The 22,677-nt window shown below is 40.7% G+C and overlaps 1 protein-coding gene across 1 annotated transcript in view; it reads right to left on the bottom strand.

Annotated features, from left to right (window-relative positions):
- The window catches only part of lrrc75a (leucine rich repeat containing 75A), a 62,344-nt gene that overhangs the window by 5,998 nt on the left and 33,669 nt on the right, over positions 1–22,677 (bottom strand). Inside the window, exons 4-5 of the mRNA XM_044032536.1 lie at positions 18,424–18,536; positions 175–448 (exon numbers count right to left, since the gene is read on the bottom strand). Coding sequence (XP_043888471.1) covers positions 175–448; positions 18,424–18,536 — 387 coding nt within the window. The remainder of the gene's footprint in view (positions 1–174; positions 449–18,423; positions 18,537–22,677) is intronic.

Genomic DNA, 22,677 nt, shown 5'->3' with positions numbered 1-22,677 from the left:
CGGTCTCCTGTTTTGACACCAATACTTATACAATACTATATTGTAATTATATAAGATCAATAGGAAAAAACACAAGTAAAACAACACGGTATCCTTATACAATACTATATTGTAATTATATAAGATCAATAGGAAAAAACACAAGTAAACAAAAACAAAAGTGACTTTTCCAACCTTGAGGGCATCAGTCAGCTCCTTCAGAATGGTCCTGGTCAGCCTGTTTCCGTTCAGTGCTAGAGTTTCCAGGTGTGGCAGGGCAGCCAGCGTGGGCAGCAGCAGGAGGAAAGCCTCATCCGTTAACTCAGTGAATCCCAGCTCCAAGCTGACCACGGTGGACGCGTGGTGCTGTAGATGAGCGCAGAGTCGCTCCATGTCTCGAGCCGTCAGAGGGATGCCGGACAAATCCAACGCCCCGCTGGACGGAGGGGCCGACAGCACCGCCTTCAAACTAGACACGGACACGTGAAACAAATATTCATGTGCCATTTTAACATTAATGTGTCTTTAGGTTGGAGATCAGGTGCTCTTTGGATGGGAAACATGTAGAGACACAGTCAAAATAAACCTCCAAGGCACTCTCTTTTAAACAACATACCAATCTCTAAATGAACTAACCATAATCCAGTAACAACATAGTAATAATTTGGTAACAAAATGGTAATGTTATGGTTACATTGTCTTATTACAAATGCAAAAAAAACATGTAGAGGTTAAGTGGACACTTTAAATTGACGGTAGATGTGAATGTGAGAGTGGATGGTTGTGGCTCTAGTGACTGGTGACCTGTCTTGGGTGTTTGGCAGCTGGGATTGGCTCCAGTCACCCTGCGACCCTCATGTGGAGGATTAATAATTCTGATATGTGAGCCATGCATGGTCTGATCCATGTAACACAAACAGAAGTGATCAGAAAACACTGGTTGTGATGCACAAACGTACGTTCCAGCACCAGTTATTGCCGACAAAATAACACATGCACAAAAGTAGGGCACTTCATTTAGAACAAAGGTTGACTCAGCAACTGTAGTACAGACTGTGGGACTCAACATATATTTATTTATTCACATACCGACAGACTCCAGTGGAATCTAGGTCAGAGCAACCCCAAAGCAAATTTAGCCCTACAAAAAAAAGTTTCACTCACATCCCCAAGGGCCACACTGTGTCATCTGCCACGGAGTTATATTATACATGGGTATATTGAGAACAAAGACATGGAGCAGCTTGTTAAACTGTGCCGTTATCGAGACGACTCAGGCTACCACTGAGCTACCGTCACCCGACTTCACAGGATAATGTTATTGGGGATCAACATGACCCACCTACATGACCCCATGTGTCACAAACAGTGCAAAAACTAGGTTTTCCCCCCTTCCTCTCCCTCTCTCTCTCTCTCTTCTCCATCTCACTGGAGTAGGACACAGACTCAACCAAGCTTGAGTTGAAAGGTTTGGCGAAAAATCGACCTGACACGGCGACGCGACGGCCATCAGTGTTGAGATTCACCGTCACATATGTTTGCGAGTGGCCAGACTCCGCTTCCAGCGATACTTTCACATGACGAGATCCATCATGTGAACGGTGACGTCGTGACGGCTCCACATGGTGTGTTGTGAAACCACACAAGACGTTTCCACAACAGAGAGTGCAACAATGCTTTGACCAGAGGTGAAAATGAATGCCTGTTACTTCTGTTTAAAATCTCAAAATCACAAAATGCAACAAATGGTGTTTGGTTTGAATACAGCATAAGGATCCAGAGCAAAGTTAGCTGAGCATAAGTCAATCATCTACAGTTCCTGGACCAACAGACAGCACCTCAAAAGGACACTTCCTGCTTCTTTCAAGGACTAGGTAACAAAAGTGGTTAACAAAGAAACACAGCAGCTCCTACGGTCAAGAAGCCATCTTTGATTCTGCCATCTTGATTTATAGTCCACCTCTATCTGACTTGACCATCTTTGTTCTGTACACACAGACACTCTCGCTCTCTGACACTGGACACACACACACACACACACACACTGTATATAGTTCCATTTTTTAGGTATTATTGTTTCAATCTTTGATGTCTTTTTAATAAATGTTTTTAAAATATACAGTCTGGTCTGATTAATAATGCATAAGTGTGAATGTTGCCAACCTCCTCCCTGTAGATCTCTTCAATTCAATCCACCTATCAATGTGGCATAGTGATTAACAAGTTAATTATGAATCATAATCCAAATTGGTAATCGGCTTAATTCATGAGACAGTTTTTGGAGGTTATGAATAAATGGTTAATTCAGAACCAATTGTTTCTCCCCTGAATAAGAGGAGTGGTGCCTCGATTCGAGTTTGACTAAATTTCTTAATAACTAATTAATATTCAAAATTCATAACCAATCACGTTGCTTCCAACTAACAATGTTAGATACTAGCATACTGTGAATCAGACATTTTTACTGTAGTTTTCAAAATTGAAGTTAAATGTCAACTATCAACTATCAAAACTACATTTTCCATAAGTTCTGACCAGGACTGACTAGGTTGTATTCAGGATATCTAGGACTGCAACCACACTCCAAATCAGACTTTTGTACTGTAGAGTATTAGAGAAATTTGAATTTATTTGTATTTATTTTCACAAACTTATAATATAAAAATTATTATGATGAAGACGTGCGAAGGAACGTTATGAAACCTCTGAGGGCTTATATGAAAACCTCTCCCATGGAGACATAAATCAAGGACCAAATGGCAAAAAATAAAAAACAATTAAATGATAACAAGAAGTAGAAGTAGAAGAAAGAAGCAATCAACTAAGTGATTATATACGGAGCCCCTAAAGGGACATGGGGAATTAAGTGTATCATGTGCCCACCAGAAAGTATTGCATGCGGGCATGATGTCTGGGAGACCATCTACTGCATTTCAGTTTGTGTTTCTGTGTGAAAATGACAGTCCAGGCGTTAGTAAGGCTATATTTTAACCTAGGACTTCATTATAAGGACATCGCTGCTCTACACAGTCATGTTGTGTGTGAATCAGACACAACATTCACTTTTTTGAGTTCATTTGTTTGAATAATTAGGGCTTTATAATTTAGTTTTGACAGACACATGTTCATATCATCAGCAAAAATAATAAAAAAATGTTTTTTGAAACCAGATATAAATAATTTACATAAATAATAAAAAGCAAATGACCAAAAATAGAACCTTGCGGTACACCACATGTTAACTTCCTATAGCTAGATTCAGACCCATTCAAAAGCTTTGGACAGGTCTATAAAAACCTTGTAATAAATGAATTATTATCCAAAGCCCTTGAAAGTCGATCAATTAGCTGAACCAGAGCCATTGCAGTAGAGTGTTTTTCCCTATATTCCATATTAATGATAGAAGTATAGAAGATTGTGTTCATTTAAATACTCAGTTAGTCTGTTGTACACAATTCTTTCAAGTACTTTGGCCAAACAAGGCAGAATAGATATTGGTCTATATTTAAGAATTTAGACATTTCATCAGATTTATATACCGGGATGACTCTGGCCTATTTGAATCGGTCAGGACAACGACCTGTGGCAAGTGAGCAATTCAATATGTGAAGAAGAGGTTTCAGTATAGCAGGCAAGCATTTCTTGAGAAGACCAGGCTTCAGTCCATCATGACCAGCTCCCTTAGGTTTCAGTATGGACACAATGTCCTGAATTGTTAGGGAGGAGCCTGTATTTCAGGAATTGTGAGGTATACTAGCAGCAAGTGAGGGTCCAAAAAAGTCGTTAAATCCATCAGCAATTTCTACAGTGACAGTTACTAACTTACTTCCCAGACCCCCTTGAAACTCATCACATAATATTTTATTAGAAGGCGTCTTTTTCCTAATCTCATTAATAACTGACTGAGTTGACTTCATATTATTTCCAGACTCATTAAATTTAGTTTCATAATGTTGTCGCTTAGCAATTCGGAGGAGATGGTGAAGTTTATTCCTGTAAGAGGAATACAATTTAAAGTTCAATGGAGACGGACTGGTAAGGTATGCTTTGTAAAGTTTATGCTTTTTCCTTATGGATTTCTTTAGCCCCTTAGTCCTTTTTGTATTCTATCAAAGAGTTTAGAAAATAATTAAAAAAAATATGTCGTATGCTGTCTGGACATTTCCTTCCATCTCCATCTCCAATTTTGACGTTAGACCGACCAAAGTTTCTATGAGATGCTACTGGCTTTTTGAAAGGAGTAACAGTATGTGCTAAGTGGAGCAGGGGGAGATGATCAGAAAGATCAGCAACTGAATTAGTTAGTACATTATCAATAAGAGTTCTATTTGTCACTATAATTCTTGTAGGTTTGGTAATGAGAGGGTAAAAGGCAGAGGAATTCAGATGGTCAACAAAAGCACAAGATTGAGAGTGCATAAGATTTATATTAAAGTTGTCCAATAGGTAACATCATTTCTTCTCTGATGATATTTTACTCAAGGCAGTACAGTAGTTAAACAATTTATAAATGAATTATGGTTGAGATCTGGAGGCCTATAAATGCAACCAATAATAACCTTGGACTTCAGCACAGCAGCAGTAAGCTCAATAAATATAGCTTCAGCTTCCTTCCCAAGGGAAGATGTCAAATCAGGGTGAAGAGAGAATTTAAGTTTCTCCTGCAAAAACAAAGACACACCTCCGCCAGTCCTGTCTTGTCTGGGACAAGGAATGTGATTATAGTCTCACTATCTATTATCTATTATCAGAAGTCCAAGAGTCTTGTGTTGTGTGGCTAAGGTAACAGTAAGGTCATAGTATGTAAAGTGCCATGAGATAAACTATGATGTGGCGATAGTATCTGATGTAAGATGGACGCGCAGAGATCTTACTATGTGTCAGTGCTTCATACAACCACATTTGAAATAGGAAAAACTAAAGGTGCAGTGTGTCAAAGTTTGATGAAATTATTTTTGATTTGACAGATTTTATATTTATATCAGGAACAAGGTCAGTTTTACAGAGGGTACTATTTTGGATCGCCACGTTTTTACAGTCGTGGACAAACTAAACATCTCACTTACCAAAGGCCGCATAGATTCTCCAACACACTTGTAAGGGAAGGGTGAGGTGAGGGATAATCAGCAGCAACATGCAACTTCATCAACGTTGCCACGCTGTGCCTTCTTCCCTTCTTCTGCTAATAAATGCAAATGAAGTGATTAAAGCCGACTGAGGCCTCACTGTCTGAGTAACTGGTCTAAAACCACATCCCATAGAAGCCCTGGAGGTTTGGGCACTAACACAGCTCAATGCACCAGAGTGTTTCCTCCTCTCAGACGGAAGGTGTTAGTAATTAGTTAATACAGCTGGTACAGTGATCCCCTCGACTCTCTGTGACCACTGATCTAATCAGTAGAGCTCCTATTCTGCTCCTCCCTTCTATCAGTCCACCTCGTTCTGCCGGGACAAGATGGTTGTTTTGTTTTTTTGCTCACAATAGCACGCACTAACACTAAGTCATCATCTCATTATCAACTCCCATACGTCAGTCCTGCCCCGCTCTTAAACCAAGACAAGCCACCATCTCCAACATCACGCCACCCTGCACATTCTAAAGCAATAAACTAAACAAGGCATGACATGAAGTGTGCAAATAAAAAGCAGATGAAATGCTGAGAGAGCTCGTGATGCGTTTGGCTTCGGACCAGAATCCCACGCTACAGAGAGGAACACACACACACACACACACACACACACACACACTTTAAGTGGAGGTCATTGACCCACGTCTGGAAAACCTCCAGCAGGACGGTGGGACTGTCAACAGTGACACAAGCTACATGGAGATCAACTCTGACTCTATATTCATTTTATCGTTTCCTTGTTTACAGCACTAGGTCAGGCTTCATTAATCACTTCACTATCACTGTTAATATCACTGTATCAATAATAATAATAATAATAATAACTTAAATTTATAAAGCGCCTTTCACAAAAGGGAGATTTCTCAGAAACAGGAAAAAAACTCAAGGTACTTTTGCAAATAGTGTCTTCAAAAGTCTCTCACCTTATTTACACTGATTTACTCTCTTTATATTTGAGGCCAATCTCAAAATACAATTCTAAACCTCTCCCACGGGTGTGTGCACTCCATGTTTGTGTTTGTTTGTGTCTGTTTCCATGGGTGAAAACTGTGTGTGTGTGTGTGTGTGGTGGGACTGAGATTTGTCAGATCTTAACAGAGATTAAAATCCATGTAGAGGAAATCTGCAATTTTTACGTGGTGTTTGGACAGACTTTGGAGCCTCCATCAGTGAATTCAGTTGTGTTGTTTTGTGGTTTGGGTGTTTGTTCAGATTTATCTAAGTGAATAAGGGATTTTCTGTTTGGACTTTGGTGTGGGAGAGTGAGAGGTTTACAAAACAACACAAGCTTCAGTGTGCAGTGGTTAAAAGGCTAACACAATCTTATGGGGGAGATAAAGTGGCAAACAAAAAGATTTTATTTTTAAAAGTGGCTTGAATTTGTTTTACGTTGTGCAGTCATGTTTGGCGTGAGAGTGTCTGCTGGTCACATGCACATTGAGACACATTAAAGATGACAAAGGTCACATGGTGAGTGTAAGCAGTCGGGTTCATGGCTGTGATGTTTCTATTGATTCCAAATAGATGAGGACAACAACATTTCATCTGGGACGAAGGATCGTTCAAATTCAAATTCAAATTCAAATTCAAATTCAAATTCTAATTAAATAAAAAAGAAAACACTGCAGTTGTCGCTGCATTTACACACAGTCAATTTCCAATTTCTGATTAGTGATTAGACCAACTTCAACCACAGAGGAGGAGCAAGAGAAACCAACGTTCCTAAAACTACATTAAAGACACGTTTAAAGTGCATCACACTCTCGCTCACTCTCGATGAGCTCCCTGAGGTTTGGTTAGTGTCAAGCACAGGCGGAGACTGACTCATCGCTCCTGAAATAACCATCAAAGCTGGACTATCAGTCTGTCTCTACACAATGTGTCTAGTTGGACGCATGTCACAGGTACTGCACACTGTGCCTCTTCAGCCCCATTCAACCTGGCATGCACATTTGTCCTGACCACAGATCTGATCACAGAAACCACATTCACAGGTGTTTTGAGGACACAAGGACACATGAACACAATCAGTCTTTTATTAGCTGCTGCTGCCGCCACAATAATAACACACTCTCATGCAGACACACACACACACACACACACACATCTGTACGGTCAGATTGTTAAAACATATTTTTATCCTCATGAGTAGACATGATGTATTAAAATACAGGGTATGAAAAGTCAGATCTGATCTCATGCGTCCCACCACACAACTGGCCCATGACCTCCTCTAACTGCAGCTAGATTATCAACAGAATATAATTCCATTATCAACAACATTACAATACAGTGGTCGAGCAAAATCTTTAAAAAAAAAAAAGAAAGAAAAGGAGGCAGTACTCCCAATAAGATCATTTGCTCTCTCGTCATCCTCCTCTTCCTCACATATACGTCATACACTCCTGTCACATACCCTGGTATATACAGTAGAACACTATTTCAGATTTTTATCCAAGTTCCACCACAGTTTGAGAACCATGGCATGTGTCACCCTTTTAAATGTATTACATTAAATATAGTTATTCACATATATATGTAAAAAATATATATAATATATATAAAAATATAATTACAAATAGTCACACTACCGGAATGTCTTTTTATAATGAAAGGAATAATGAAATAATTGAATATTAATGCACACATCCCTACATATTACTGTACTGACTGTCATCTGCACTGCATGCAGCTGTAAACAGATCAAGCAGTGACCATGGTTACAGCAGTCTGATAGAGAAAGGCAGAGGAAACACAGAGTAGCTTTTGCTGAATGAAATACATTATTATCTAATGAAGCTCTCATGTGTTGCCATCTGTCAGTGTTGACATGTGTGCAGCTCTGCCTTGGAATCAATAAAAGCCTCTAACATGACTGACTAGGATGCTTTCATGTGCTGTTTTGTGCTCTCATGTATGTAACGAGTGAATGGAGTGCACTTCCTGTCGGTGCCTTCAGTTCAGCAGCCTCTCTCCTATCACATCAACATCAACAACAATGGTGATCTGGAACAAACACTGAGTAGGCCCCTCCTCTTGAGGTTTTCTAATGTATGACATAGTGTATATAATGACCCTGACAGCATTTTATATCACCCTGTCTCACCCAGTCTGAATTCCCCGAGCTGTAACATGTCTTCATCGTCATCGACTGTACATAGTCATGTAAAAATTACAAAACAATAAAACAGTTGCTGGTTCATAAAAAATAATAAATATTGAGATTCTTTAACTGATCTACATTGTTCGGTTTGATTCTTGTGCTGGACGTCGCACTCATGACACTCATGGGGAAGAAACAACATGAGTCGAGTCAAGCCGAGTAGTGTAGAGCCTTACAATAGAGAAGCGCCATCATTAATAATTGCTCTGTCCTCAGTTGAGTGTGTTTCGAGGGCGGAGCTTTGACTAGAGGACAGACGAGAGGGAGGCGGACGTATCAGATGCAGTGCAGCCTGCTAATGCAAGCATTTCCAGACTCCTAACCACACCCTAATTGCTCAGATTTTAATGTATTGATGTCAATCTGGATACGAAGAGGATTTCAACCAATAACATGGAAAAGTGTTTCAATAATAAATGACAGACTCAAGCTTTAATATGCAGCTTGTTCTCATTACTGTAGATGACACATTGAAAGTTGATCAACAGGCAGATTTGACTTATTACTATTCAGTACAGCATCTGCTTTTCCAGTGCGTCTCCTGCTTTGTTTATTTAAACTGTGTTCTGTTGGTCGGTAGTTCAATTTACTCTCATTACTTGCACCACAAAGCAAGAGGAGCACTCCACTTTCTTTGTATTGTTGCTGAACAGAGGCATTCAATCATTGGAAAAACTGATGAATTCTGCGTCCTATTATTGGTAGAATGGAACTGGGACAATTGGTTGTGTAAGTGTCTGCTCCTTTTGATATTTTTCAATCTCCACCATTGTTATTCTGAACGGTCCTCACCTTAAAAACAATATTTACTGTCCACAGCAAGGGACACAGAGACTGAGACGTCAATATGTTCACGTGTTATTCTGCCTCTGGATGATGCAGCATTATTTGTACACATGTGTCTGAAAACAAGTCTTATGAGGGAGCGTTTGTGTTTATACAGCAGCAGGCCGGGTGGGCTCTTATATTAGCTTGTTTATATTTTAAAGTGAAACACTTCAGCTTTAAAGACAAGACTTCCAGACGCCATTACTGCTTAAGTTTAAGAATCCAAAACTGTGACCGAAGCACTTGGCTTCCGTTCTTTCTCTTTTTTTTTCTTTTTTTTTAATCTGCGAAAAATCGAATGGGAACGATCGTGAGTCGCTCTGCACAAAGTGTCTTTATCTGTGCAGGCAGCAGCCAGGCTCAGCGGTAACACCATTATTCATAAAGCTACAAGAGGTCAGCGGTCTACGGGGAGCAAACATGAGTCACACTGAGGCACAAACAGACCATGCTGTTGTACTGAGGGAGAGGCTGCACTGGAGACCCTCAGTCCTTTATTATCTGATTCAAATGCACTTATGCATTCATGTTCAGCCAAGTCATGGTGTCATCATACAGCAGCGAGCTTTACATCATGGCAGACAGACAATAAAGGTTACATTTGAAATTCTACTCTCCACTACAGTAGTTGCTTTGACTGTGTTGCATTCTGCATGGAAATATAGAACTTTTATGACTTTTATAAGAGATATTATTGTCATGTTATCACATATGTTATTAAATCTTCATAGAGCTTATAAGGGAAGTTTTACAAGGAAACAGTTTGCTCCAAGTAGCCTGCACATAGTGTAGGTTGCTATGCAACACAAACAGCCTGTTGCTGCTATGCCAGACCAGACCGTGTATGTTATCAATCAATAAATCATTCAGTGGTGTTTATTTGCCACTAATACATGGTCAGTGTGAATGCACTTTGCACACTTAGTTCACCACTTAACCTTTACCACTGGGACACATCCAAACGTTTTTATCTCTCACAAACACAGGAGTTGTTGATCCTTGAGCTGTCTCCATATATACATATACATATGTGTATATATATATATATATATATATACATATACATATGTGTATATATATGTATATATATATATATATACATATATACATATATATATATATATATATATATATATATACATATACATATATACAATTGAAAACATTTAATTTTTTCTATTTCACTGTTGCCTTGCAGCAAAAACCAGGTTTGCGACCCTTTCTGCATGGAGTTTGCAGTGATGTGGGTTTTTCTGGTTCTCTGGTTTCCTCCCATGGTGCAAAAACATGCAGAGGTTAATTGGACATTCTAAATTGACGGTAGGTGTGAATGTGAGAGTGAATGGTTGAGTGTCTCTGTATGTTGGCCCTGTGATGGACTGGCCACTTCTCCAGGGTGAACCCCACTTAGACTTGACACCAGTGGCCTCACAACCCTCATATGGAGGATAAAGTGGTAGACAACGGATGGTTAGTTAAAGTTTTGTAAACTATTACACACTGACTATTGAACTACTGCAATATCTGTAAAATATAGCAATTAGATAATTTCCCCCAAACCAATCAGCTGTGAGATGACAGCATGAATAACCAAACCTCTGAGCATAAAAGCCTTATTCACCTGGATTATATTTTCCTGCCTGCAGTATCACCAGTGGTTCTGTCATGATGTCAAATATTGTCTGCCACGATCACACACTGAGCTATTGTAAAGCCAACAACAGCCTCAGGATCACAGAGCAAGACACAAGTCTACGGTTTGGGGCCGACAGCAGGCAGCGATGATTCAGAGGATGAGTCAAGGAAAAGACGGGTCAAAAAAAAAGAGGTTTGGATTGAACGGAGAACATGGAGAAAGGAAATGAATCTGAGTGCTTTCGAAAGGCTAAGATACTTCATGTTGTCAGTTTTGAGCACATGGGCAGCTCCAAGTGAAGGCAAAAAAAAAGGATTATGTTAATTTAGCTGTCTCCTGAATGCACACTATCTCGCTCAGTGTGTATACTATTCAACAAAGGGCCTCGCTCCAATGACAGCAGCATTACAGACCTTTAAAACACCACAGGGGAACATGAACATGGGAAAATGTTTACGACTTAAGGGCAGAAAAATGGACGGAATAGGAAGCTGTGGCTCAGCTTGACGGATGAATCCACTTTAGAGGATAAAACTGGCCCTTTTTTTTTTTTACCCCAACTGACAACATTTGAAAATCTTTTCTTTTCTGCAGCACGTGAGAAAACAACAGTGTCAGAGAACACTGACCAAACAAGAAAGACACAAAGAAAACGTGACTAAATCTAAAAAAGACAGTAACACGATCATCCATCATCTACCACAGGGTCACGGGGGTGCTGTGCCAATCTCAGCTGACATAGGGCGATAGGCGGGTTAAACCCTGGACAGTTCACCAGTCCATCACAGGGACACAGAGACTAACAACCATTCACTCTCACCTACGGTCAATTTAGAGTGACCAATTGACCTAATCCCCATTTTACATGTTTTTGGACTGTGGGAGGACGCAGGAGAACCTGCAGAAAACCTACGCACACACGGGGAGAACATGCAAACTCCATGCAGAAAGGCCCTTGTTCCAACCGGGGCTCGAACCCGGGTCTTCTTGCAAAGGCAAGAGCGCTAACCACTACACCAACCGTGTGGCCACAGTGCCCCTATTTCAACATAACAATCATAATCACACCCAGGAGACATTTTAATGCTGTAACAGCATTTAGACCCATCATCATTTCACTTGTTCATTAGTCATTAGTGTGTGCATTAACACTACAGAATCACAACAGTGCTGTGCAGTGATGTTAACATTCACTCTCACTGAAAACATGGCTGCCAGTGGAAAAACAGAGCACTTTTATTTCAACTGTAAACCACAAACTCTCCTGCACCAAAGCAAAATAGAAAAAATCATCCATTTTACACCACAGCGTGCAGGACTTTCTCATTCACTGTTGTTTTATTTGGTGACTTTGGTGATTGACGTTCTATGTTCGGATTTACTCAAGTGACACAAACTTCCTAACCAAGGAGCAGCAGTTCTCACGTGTCTGCAGGGCCGGCTCTTGGCATAGGCGATATAGGCGGTCGCCTAGAACGCCATCTGCTGGAGGGGCGCCGCGATTTTCGTTTTAAAACAATGAAAATAAAAATTATTTTCTATTCCCAGTCGCCCTCATTTGTGTGTTCTCTCTTGAAAATAATAAATATTAACAAATGAATAAACAATAATGTTCCTAAAATGTGGTGCTGCTGAATCACATGACGGGTGACCTCAGGGTCAGAGCAGGGATCAGAGGTCAGGTCACAGACAGGTGACGCTTTTGTTATTAACGACATGAAAAGGCCGTCCAAGCCCTCGGGAGCGCAAAACCGCAAGAGACGAAAAGAAGAGGAGAAGAGGAAATTATGATTGTTCATTTGGCTGGTGTAATTTGTGTGTGTGTGTGTGTGTGGGGCACCGAGCAATCTCGCCTAGGGCACAAAATTAGGTTGAGCCGGCCCTGCGTGTCTGTGACCTAAAAATGATTGATTTTCTCTATGGACTTTATGGCAGGAGAGCAAGCAGTCGACATGTGTCGCAACCAGATACAACCACACAGACATCATCAACAACAGAAATGTGTCATATGCTCCCTTTAATAACGAATAATAGCACCCAATTATGCACTTTCTCTCAGCATTTTAATATCTTTGGTTTCACAATTTAGGCAGATGTGAAAAAAACACTTAACTGGCCACAAGTTGGTTATAAAACTTTGAATGTCTTATTGTTACTAATGTCAACAAATCATTGGACAAACATCCAACTTCCTTCACAGTCAGAGCTTTATTTTATGGCTGATCGACAGCAGCAGCAGCAGCAGCAGCAGTGATTTAGTGTAAAAGGAAAATCAATGGCAGCAAAATGAGAAAGACACGAGCAATGTTACTTTTCCATTCAATACTTTTTCATGCATTCTTCTCGTTCTTGCAAATAATTCTGTACGGTTTTCTGCTGTTGTTGAAATGAAATGCTTATCTGCCGATTTCACGTTGATCAAAATGATACTGGATCGCTGATGAATAAACTTACCCCCAAAACAAAGAATCATCCGTTCATTGTATAAGTTATTACATGCAAAAGAGTTGTCATACATTTCAAGTATATGACTTTTTTGTAAATGCATTATGAATTAATAAATGACACTGTGCTGAATCCTGACTTCAGTTATGCTGTACACTTACTATAGAGTATAGACCTATGAATTGTTGAAAATGGTTCCTGTCATCTGTTGCTAATGCAGTAATGAGGGACACTGTACTATTACATATGACATAATTCAGGTGACATCGGACAAGAGGCAGAGTTGAACTGATGGACAGACAAAAAAGCAGCCAAGTTTACGTCAAAAATACTCACATTTACAAAAAGAATCCATTATGTGCTCACTGTAAATACAAACACGGCTAATGCAAATATTTGGTTTAAATCAAGAAATTAACCACTGAGACAAACTTCATGTCTCTCACTCACTCCTACAGTGTAGAGGAACAAATATCCTCCCTGCTGCTTTTACCGGCTGCTGAGACGAGGGACGTGAAGAGAACAGAGAGACAGAGAGACAGAGAGACAGAGAGATTCAGACTTTCTGAGTCAACACTCAACTCCTCTCTCTGCTGGCTGCCACGGCTCAGGTGGGAGGAAGCCAATAAACACGGTGATGCAGCGACAGACACGAGCGCAGGCCCTTCCGAACATGAAAGACCCAAAGGTACGACAGAGTATTAGGGCTACGTTGAGGGGGGAAATATTCATAGACTAAATTAAGACTAAAGTCATACATTTACGAGATTAAAGTCGTGAGAATAAAGTCTTAGTTTGCAAGATTAAAGTTTTGAGAATAAAGTTTACGAGTTTAATTTACGAGATTAAAGTCGTAAATTTACGAGAAAGAAAGAAAGAAATGGATTGTTATACAGAAATACAGATGACAGAAAAAAGACAGACAGAGAAAACCAGACACATGACGAGAAAGACAAAGACTTCTGTATTCACTCAGTCATTGTGAGCAGAAGCATCATCACCTCAGACGTGTTCACTGTCTCACTGTCATGACTCTTACGACTTTTATTTAACGAGTATATCTGTGATAGCTAACGATGACACATGAGGATAAAGTTGCTTTCTCTGTTTTCTGGCTCAGTATAACTTCAATGACACACCGTTGGGGGGTGAATCCTGTGTGTGCCCCTGTGCATGGAGGTCACACTGTCCCCCTGCAGGGAGTTCCACTTCAGTGTGTGCAGTGACAGGAGCTGTTGTAAAGCAGCCACACAGGGAACAGTGAGCCTTGTTCTTCAGGACTCTCACTCACGTGTCGTCGTGCAGAACAGACCATAACCACCTGACAGCTACTTTATTTACATTATATAGACTGTACATGACTCTTCTTAATTGTTTTTAGAACTCACGGCAGCTGATGGACGATAATTAATGCCATTATTTTATATAATGGCATTAATATTATAAACATATATATACAGTATATACATATATTTAGCTGGTTTTCTTTTTTTTATCTCCATCTGATAAAATTAAACTGTTTAATGATAACAAATCATAACAAAAATGCTTAACTTCAGTAATAATCTGTCTTTCCAACCTTAATGTTATGTCCCCACTGCAGTGCAATTATATAGTAGTATAGTATATATACAGTATTTTCAATACAAAAAATACATAGTATATACATATGTATATAGGTCATCAAAAAATTAGAAAACCTTTTAATTATTGGCCAATTCTGATGAAACACCTAACATGTAAACCTGGGGCTTACAGCTTTGCTTTGACCAGTGAAAGTGTTATAAATGTATAATGTGTATATTTCTAACCTTTTCATTTCTGATAACTGAATGTGGCATATTTATAATCTGTGAGTGAGGGGAAGTGGTCTCTGTCTGGCTCTCACATGAGCACCTGCAGCTCCATGTCTGGAAAGCTTTAAAGGACCTCATTAATCATAATCTTGCTTTGTATGACATTTATCTTTGTAATCTTTGTTTCTAGTGTAGCAGTATTCATGGTGGACGCAGCTCAAGAAAGCTCCTTGTGCTGAGGCTTTGCAGAGCGTCTGATGCTGAGTCAGAGCTGCGGGACGTGAATGGAATGTGATCACACTCTGTTCTGTTGTGCAGGCTCTACCATCATTGTCCGTGATGTAAGACTTTCAACTTAAAAGCAAACCGGGAGCTTTCTCTTTATTCAATAGAAACCAAGAATTCTGAAAGTACTATTTGTTTTGCAGTGGACAGAAATATTTGCCGTTAAAGATTACCAACATTTTTACTTTTTATGGTTGTGCAACAAGTTCCCTGCTGATAAAAAACAAGAAAAAAGTTGACCTGACAGATTAGCAGTTATTTGCATAAACTGAAGTCGCCTCCTGTTAATCTTCATTCTTTCTGAGAAACATTCAGTGGAGATTAAGTCAAGTTTGCAGGTGAATATAATTCACAACAAACATACGATGTCTCTGCAAAGCTCAGATGATGTGAGCTCACCTTTCTGAACCAAACTCACTCTTTACTTTTTCACATGATTACAAACAAGCATCACCATGATCATGTTGTAACTCTTGTAATGGCTTAAGGGCGATGATAATTATATCCTGGTTATGCCTGCAACTAACAATGATCTTCATAATCTATAAATCTGTCCATAAACCTGGAAGCTATGTGATTTTACTGTACGACGATGCTGCTGCTTATCGTGGCCAGGACACTCTTGTAAAAGAGATTTGAATTTTCCTGGTTAAATAAAGGTTAAATTAAGGTTAAATAAAACACACACCAAGATGAATCAATGTCAATGATGTTACATGGATCTGAACATGTGAATGAAATGAAATGAATGGAACGTAGTGGTATGGACGGAGGCTAAAATGTGCATGTTTTTAATGCCACAGCTTCCATAAGTTTTGAGGGAGGGTGTAGTTAGCATGATAGCAACAGAGCTCAGGAACAGAAGATGAATTATACCACCATAAGTGGTTTCACTTCAGATTTCAATTTCAGAGAATATGGAGAACATCAGGTGTCATTCTGCACTAACAGTCCAAAACTGTCTCGGAGACAAGTTTTCATTTAGTGTCCAAGGGTTTCAAAATGTTGGAATATAATTAAAGTAACAGTTGGTAATAAAGTTACTGAACTGAATAGAGAGTTTTAATCTAACCATTACATTGTTGCAAAATTATTGTAATAATATTGTATCTTGTGGTTTCTGGCAATTTACTTTCCTCCATATCTCCAAATTAAAAAATCACCAAACTGCACTAGAAACAAGTGAAGGAGAAATACATTCTTTTTACTGAAGTGACCGTGTGTGTGTGTGTGTGTGTGTGTGTGTGTGTGTGTGTGTGTGTGTGTGCGTGCAGGGTGTTCATCAGTGGCAGTTGCTGGTCTCTGAAACAGGGGAAGCTCATTTCAGGCCCAGTTATTTCTCCATAAATAAAAAGTGTGCTGAGCTTGCGCTGGTTTTACTGCGGCGCGCTGACATGAGTTATGGGAACGTAGAAGAAGAATCTGTGATAAACAGCTGATTCTGAACAAACTCGTCATATAGACGATCACGTTTCCAGCGCACTTGTAATACAATAGTAATATTGATATTATTAATATATTAATATTAATACAACAGCACATATTTTAGAGGAAGCATGTTGTCTGATGAAGGAGTGTGTTCCATGCAAAGGGCTGATTCAGTCTCATCTGGGCCTGTGACGCAGAGTAAATGGAGCCTGTCCCTCCTCTGGCTAATCACTCATACTGGAGTTCATCACAGCCTCAGATGCTGATTGCAGCGCTGCGTTGATTAAATGGCATCCACCAGTACAGAATTACTTAAGATAATTGCCTAACTCATTTTCATTTCTAACTGCAGCCCTCAAAGTATTTATTAATGCTTATTACAAAAGCTACCAATCTTTGTTGTTGTTGTTGTTGTTGTTGTTGTGCTGTGAAGTCATCACACACTCAGCAGGACTCCAGTCTTATGGCCCACACTCAATTGTTATTTCTGTGTGTTGACACCTGGTGTTTAGAAAATCCTTCCTTCACACAACAGTGGGGGGCGCTCTCTTTTCAAATGTTTAATACCATCTGCTCCCACCAGGGTGGACTTTATGGCAGATCTGGATGTTATTGAATGAGATGCAGGTTGTGCAGCATCACACAGGTATCAGATTACAGAACTACACCTGGCTATAGAAAGTGTTATCATTTTATTAGAAAGAAATGCATTGAATTTAGGGACGCACCGATCCACTTCTATCACCTCCAATAGGTTCAGAATCGGCCGATCCCGATCTGATCCCGATACAGAAATACAGCGAGGAGTTCTGGTAACAAACGGTATTTCTCAGTGTGTGAAAAAGACTGGGATCATTCTTATGTGCAAGGCAACATTAGACTTGACTTAAACATTTATTTCCTATTTTAAAACACAACAACATATAAACAGATAGAAATATACTGATTACTTATTTAATAACTCAGTTCTGTGTTAATGGTTTAGTTTAGTACAAAAAAATTATTTTAACATCCAACACAAAAGCAGCTGAATAAACCAACAGCTTCTAGATAGAAGTCCCTCATTCACAACGAGATGCTGCATAGTATGTACAACGCAGCCTACACTACCCATTCTTATGTTCTCCATCGACTCAGAATCAAAGGAATTTGCCACTTGTCACACTGAGCTCCAGATATCTGTGGTGAAAGTCAGAGCTTTGACATCTTTATCTAACAGCCGTTGATGAGCATCCAGCGCTCAGACCCGAACTAGCCCTTTATCCTTCAACAAGGGTGATGAAATACTGCCAACACACTCACTTCAGTAGGAGAAAAGGCATCATTGACATAAGTTAAATGCATTTAGTCAAATGCTAATTAAAGTGAAGAGCCACAGCTCAAACCTCAAAGGCTGACTCATCGAGCCACATTCAATTTCTCAAAATCACACTGAAATCCAAGCAACAAACTCTAGAAGTAAAAATACCCACACACAATAAATGATATCGCAAAGGCAGCGACTATTTAAAGGCAAGACGGAAACATGAGGCCGACGCGAGACGGTGAAGGTGAAACACGCGGAAGTGATTTCATCTCCAACTGTGAGAGGGTGAGAAAGTTAAGAAGCTGAGACATGAGTGAAATTTTCCATGGCATCCAAAGGGGCAGCAGATGACACACTGGTCACACACTGGTCACACACTGGTCACACACTGGTCACACACTCACACACTCAAACACTCACACACTCACCACGCCTGAGGTTTCCTCTTGAGCAGGCCCTGCCTCCTCCACTGCGAGTGGGGGCTGAGATGGTAGGTCAGCTGACGGCAAACCTTCTCCATGGCGCCGAGAGAGTCGCCCTCCTGTTGAGCAGACACGGGCAGAGACACGGACGATCAGTTCAGTCGCTGTGAGGTGATGAGAAATGTCAACAGGGCTTGAATTGGACTTGAATTATTTGTGTGTTGGCCTGAGCAGTGACTTCCTGCCGCTCGCCTTCACCTCACTGCTGTCGTGTTGGGCTGGAACATTTTCTTCATGATTAACAAAGGTGTCCTGTTTTCATGCTTTACATTAAACTATCAAGTGCACATACAGTATTTAGAGATTTAAAGGGACATTTCACAACATAAATGTTGTTTCTAGTCATACAATCATCATTTAATAAATGACTTTTATCACTGATTCCAGAGCTTCCACACCACAGCTCAAATACTGCAACTGTAATTATTACTATATTGTATATTATATACACTCCTTATGCTAACATTAGTGCTATCCTCAGCCATGAAGATGATAGTGATGATGATAATAATTGCTATTCATGTGATTCTTGAAATACACTCGTTAAACAACCGTTCCTGGTCTTTATCTCTGCTCTATCTTCTTCTCTCCTTCCCTCCCCCCTCATTTCTCTCCTCTCTCCTCAACCGGTCGAGGCAAATGTTCACACACTCTCTCTCCACTGCTGCCAAGAGCTTGCTCACTGTATTCCAGTTGTGTTTCTCAGTAATAATTGTACGGTCTTGAGCGTACCATGTGAAGTGCCTTGACATAGTGTATGTTATGAATTGGAGCGATACAAATGGAGATAATAAATATAGTCCACTGAAAACCGACAGGAAGCATACCATACATGATGTCATACAGAGAGAGAAAATATCCAGTTCTCTGGGAGAAAATGCCTCGTTGATGCCAGAGGTCAGAGAAGAATGAGCAGATGATAGAAAGGCAACAGTAACCACACATAACCACTCATTACAACCATGAGGCAGATACATGAGCTACAGCAGCAGACCACACTGTTGCTGTGTTCTGTGTACCTAATAAAGTGACCAGCGTAGGTTGTGACAAAACAGAAACAAACATAAAACGACATCAAGCAGGAAGGTCATTGTCAAGGCTATGTATTATGTCAATGAGTGTCCTCACTACACACACAGAGAAAGACAGACAGACAGACAGAGAGAGAGACAGACAGAGCGAGAGAGAGAGACAGGGAGAGAGAGACACAGGGAGACAGAGAGGGAGAGAGAGAGAGAGAGAGAGGAATACATTAATGAGGCAGTGAGTCAGGTATGCAGGTCTCCAGTATCCAGTCTGAAACAGATGGCGACCGGAGGAAGTGATAACAAAGACAGTAACACACTACTTGTTGCTAAGGTCAAGGTTACACGGTTGTGTGTGTGTGTGTGTGTGTGTGTGTGTGTGTTTTCTGGCAGACAGTATTTGTGAACGTCAGTAAATTGACACCCACATGGAACGAGGGAAAAGTTCTTCCACTTCCTTTTATTCGTTGTTGAAATGAAGTGCTAATGTTTCCTGAATGTATCTGTGTGGTTAGATAGTTGTGTCTTCAGGGTGTAGTTTCTCACTTCACTTGTCTCGATAGCTCACGCTGCTCTACTGCATATGCCCGAAAAAAATAAATGAAAATGAAAAACAGTACAGGGCGTGCCCCGCCTTTCAGTCTATGTCAGCTGAGATTGGCACCAGCGTCCTGACCCTCACGGGGAAGACAGAGCGGTAGAAGATGAGCGTGTGAGAGTGAAAAACAGTATGCATATAGTACTTCTGTTATAGAAAAATGAAATTGACTTTAAATATATTGTCTTGATACTTTATATCAAGACAATGTGTCACTCACATGTAGGAAATGGCACTTTGCCTTGAAAACCAACCACTTTTCCATTCACAAGGATATTCTCACAGCACTTCTAAATGCAGCCCCTTTTTCCATCACATGTCCTTCACTCACTGCCAGTCCTGTACAAGGACACTTCAGCCTTCAGGTTAGTGGATGAGCCGTCCTGTTTCCTGAGCCTCAGCTGCATATAATCTCTGCTAAATGTTAGGACTTCTCTGCTTCACTCAGTGTTGCACCCTCTTTCAGCTGACTCTTGGTTTTCGAGCCAACATCTTTACTGCTGTGACTCATTTCCACAGCTCTTGTCAAAATTGTTTCTGGCCCAGCAGAAAAGAGCAGCAGCAGCAGGAGCAGCAGGAGCAGCAGGAGCAGCAGGAGCAGCAGCAGCAGCAGCAGCAGTAGCAGCAGCAGCAGCAGCAGCAGCAGGAGCAGCAGCAGCAGCAGCACAGCAGCAGCAGCAGCAGCAGCAGCAGCAGCAGCAGCAGCAGTAGCAGCAGCAGCAGCAGCAGCAACAGCAGGAGCAGCAGCAGCAGCAGCAGCAGCAGCAGCAGCAGGAGCAGCAGCAGCGGCAGCGGCAGCGGCAGCAAACTCTGACTGGACCTCAATGTGCATTTAAAAGCAATGGCTGCAGAAGATCAGATAAAACAGGGTGGATGGGTAAGAACACGACAAACAACTAAACTGGTTGTTGTTTGGACACACTTCAATAATAATGCCATACAATGAGGCTGAAGTGGGCGTGAAGTATTGTTGTGGGGGACGACAAAATCACAGGAGGGATAACAACAAACCTGAAGTGACAAATCACACAAAAACAGACGGAACCAAAACCAAAAGGTTCGATGTGTAAATATTAGTGACATCTAAAGGTGAGACTGCAGAGTGCAACAAATGGAACACACCTCACAACTTCCACTAAAAGTTCATTAACTTAACATTTACATTGTCTTTGTAGTATTTGTTTTAGGAGTCAACCCAGAGGGATTCAAAATGGCCTGTTTGTATTGTTGAATTTAATGGAAACAACTGTGTGTGCTCTATGTGACGTCATCACATTTAACACAGTGAATATCTTATTCACCGTGTTCCCTTGTACAGTCTCTGCAAATGGTCCTGTCATAGCACACAACACTTCACATCAGAAATATCAGTGAGCTCAACACCATTTTGAGTGGCACAAACATTTTTATAAAGTAAGGAAGAAAACACAGCTAGAAGAAATGACATCATCAATGACATCATCAATGACATCACAGCCATGTTAGCGAGAGCAAGCATCGCCTCATCACCTCATTTAACCACATGTCAATCATCTCAGTAGGCGTTAATAAAAGCAGAGTGGGTGTGTGTGCTAGAAGCTGACAATAGTTGATGCGTCATTTCATGTTCCCGACTCTATTATATCTATGAACTCTGTGTTATGATGTTATGTCCTGTCTCACACACACACACACACACACACTGATGAAAACGCTGTAGAAACTCAAACATGTGTTCAAAAAATAAATACAGTGTGTGTGTGTGTGTGAGAGAGAGAGGGAGGGAGAGAGGGAGAACAAGAGAGAACGAGAGAGAGAACGAGAGATAGAGAACGAGAGAGTGAGAGAACGAGAACGAGAGAGAGAACAAGAGAGAGAATGAGAACGAGAGAGAGAATGGGAGAGAGAGCGAGAACAAGAGAGAACGAGAGAGAACTAGAGAGAGAATGAGAACGAGAGAGAGAGAATGAGAACGAGAGAGCTAACGGAGAGTGAGAGAACGAATGAGAGAGAATGAGAACGAGAGAGAACAAGAAAGAACAAGAGAGAGAGGAACGAGAGAGAGAACGAGAGAGAGAATGAGAGAGAGAGAGCCAGAGAGAGAGAGAGAGAGAGAATGAGAACGAGAGAACCAGAGAGAGAGCGAACGAGAGAGTGAGGAGAGAATGAGAGAGAGAATGAGATGAGAGAGAGAGAATGAGAACGAAAGAGAGCGAACGAGAGAGAGAGCGAACAAGAACGAAAGAGAGCGAACGAGAGAGAGCGAACGAGAAGGATCGCAGAGGCATTCACAGAACTCCAGACTGTTCACTGTCCTCGCTCCCCATCAACATCCAGACAGTGGAAATCCTCCACATCTTCCACCGCCGACTAAAAACACATTTCTTCTTGACTAAGACGACGACGAGAAAAAGAAAAAAAAAAAAAACCGTATACATCGCACACTTTGGATAAAAGTGTCTGCTAAATGACATGTAATGTAATGTAATGTAAAGAGAGAACGAGAACGAGAGAGAGAGAGAGTGAGAGAGAGAGAGAGAGTGAGAGAGAGAGAGAGAGAGCTGTGGTGGATGCCAACAGCAGCATGTGTGCAGTCTC

The sequence above is a fragment of the Solea senegalensis genome, linkage group LG8 (genome assembly GCF_019176455.1).
Source record: "Solea senegalensis isolate Sse05_10M linkage group LG8, IFAPA_SoseM_1, whole genome shotgun sequence".
In the NCBI taxonomy this organism is placed as follows: domain Eukaryota; kingdom Metazoa; phylum Chordata; class Actinopteri; order Pleuronectiformes; family Soleidae; genus Solea; species Solea senegalensis.
Note: the sequence above shows the minus strand (reverse complement) of the source record. Positions and strands in the feature narration are given on the sequence as shown.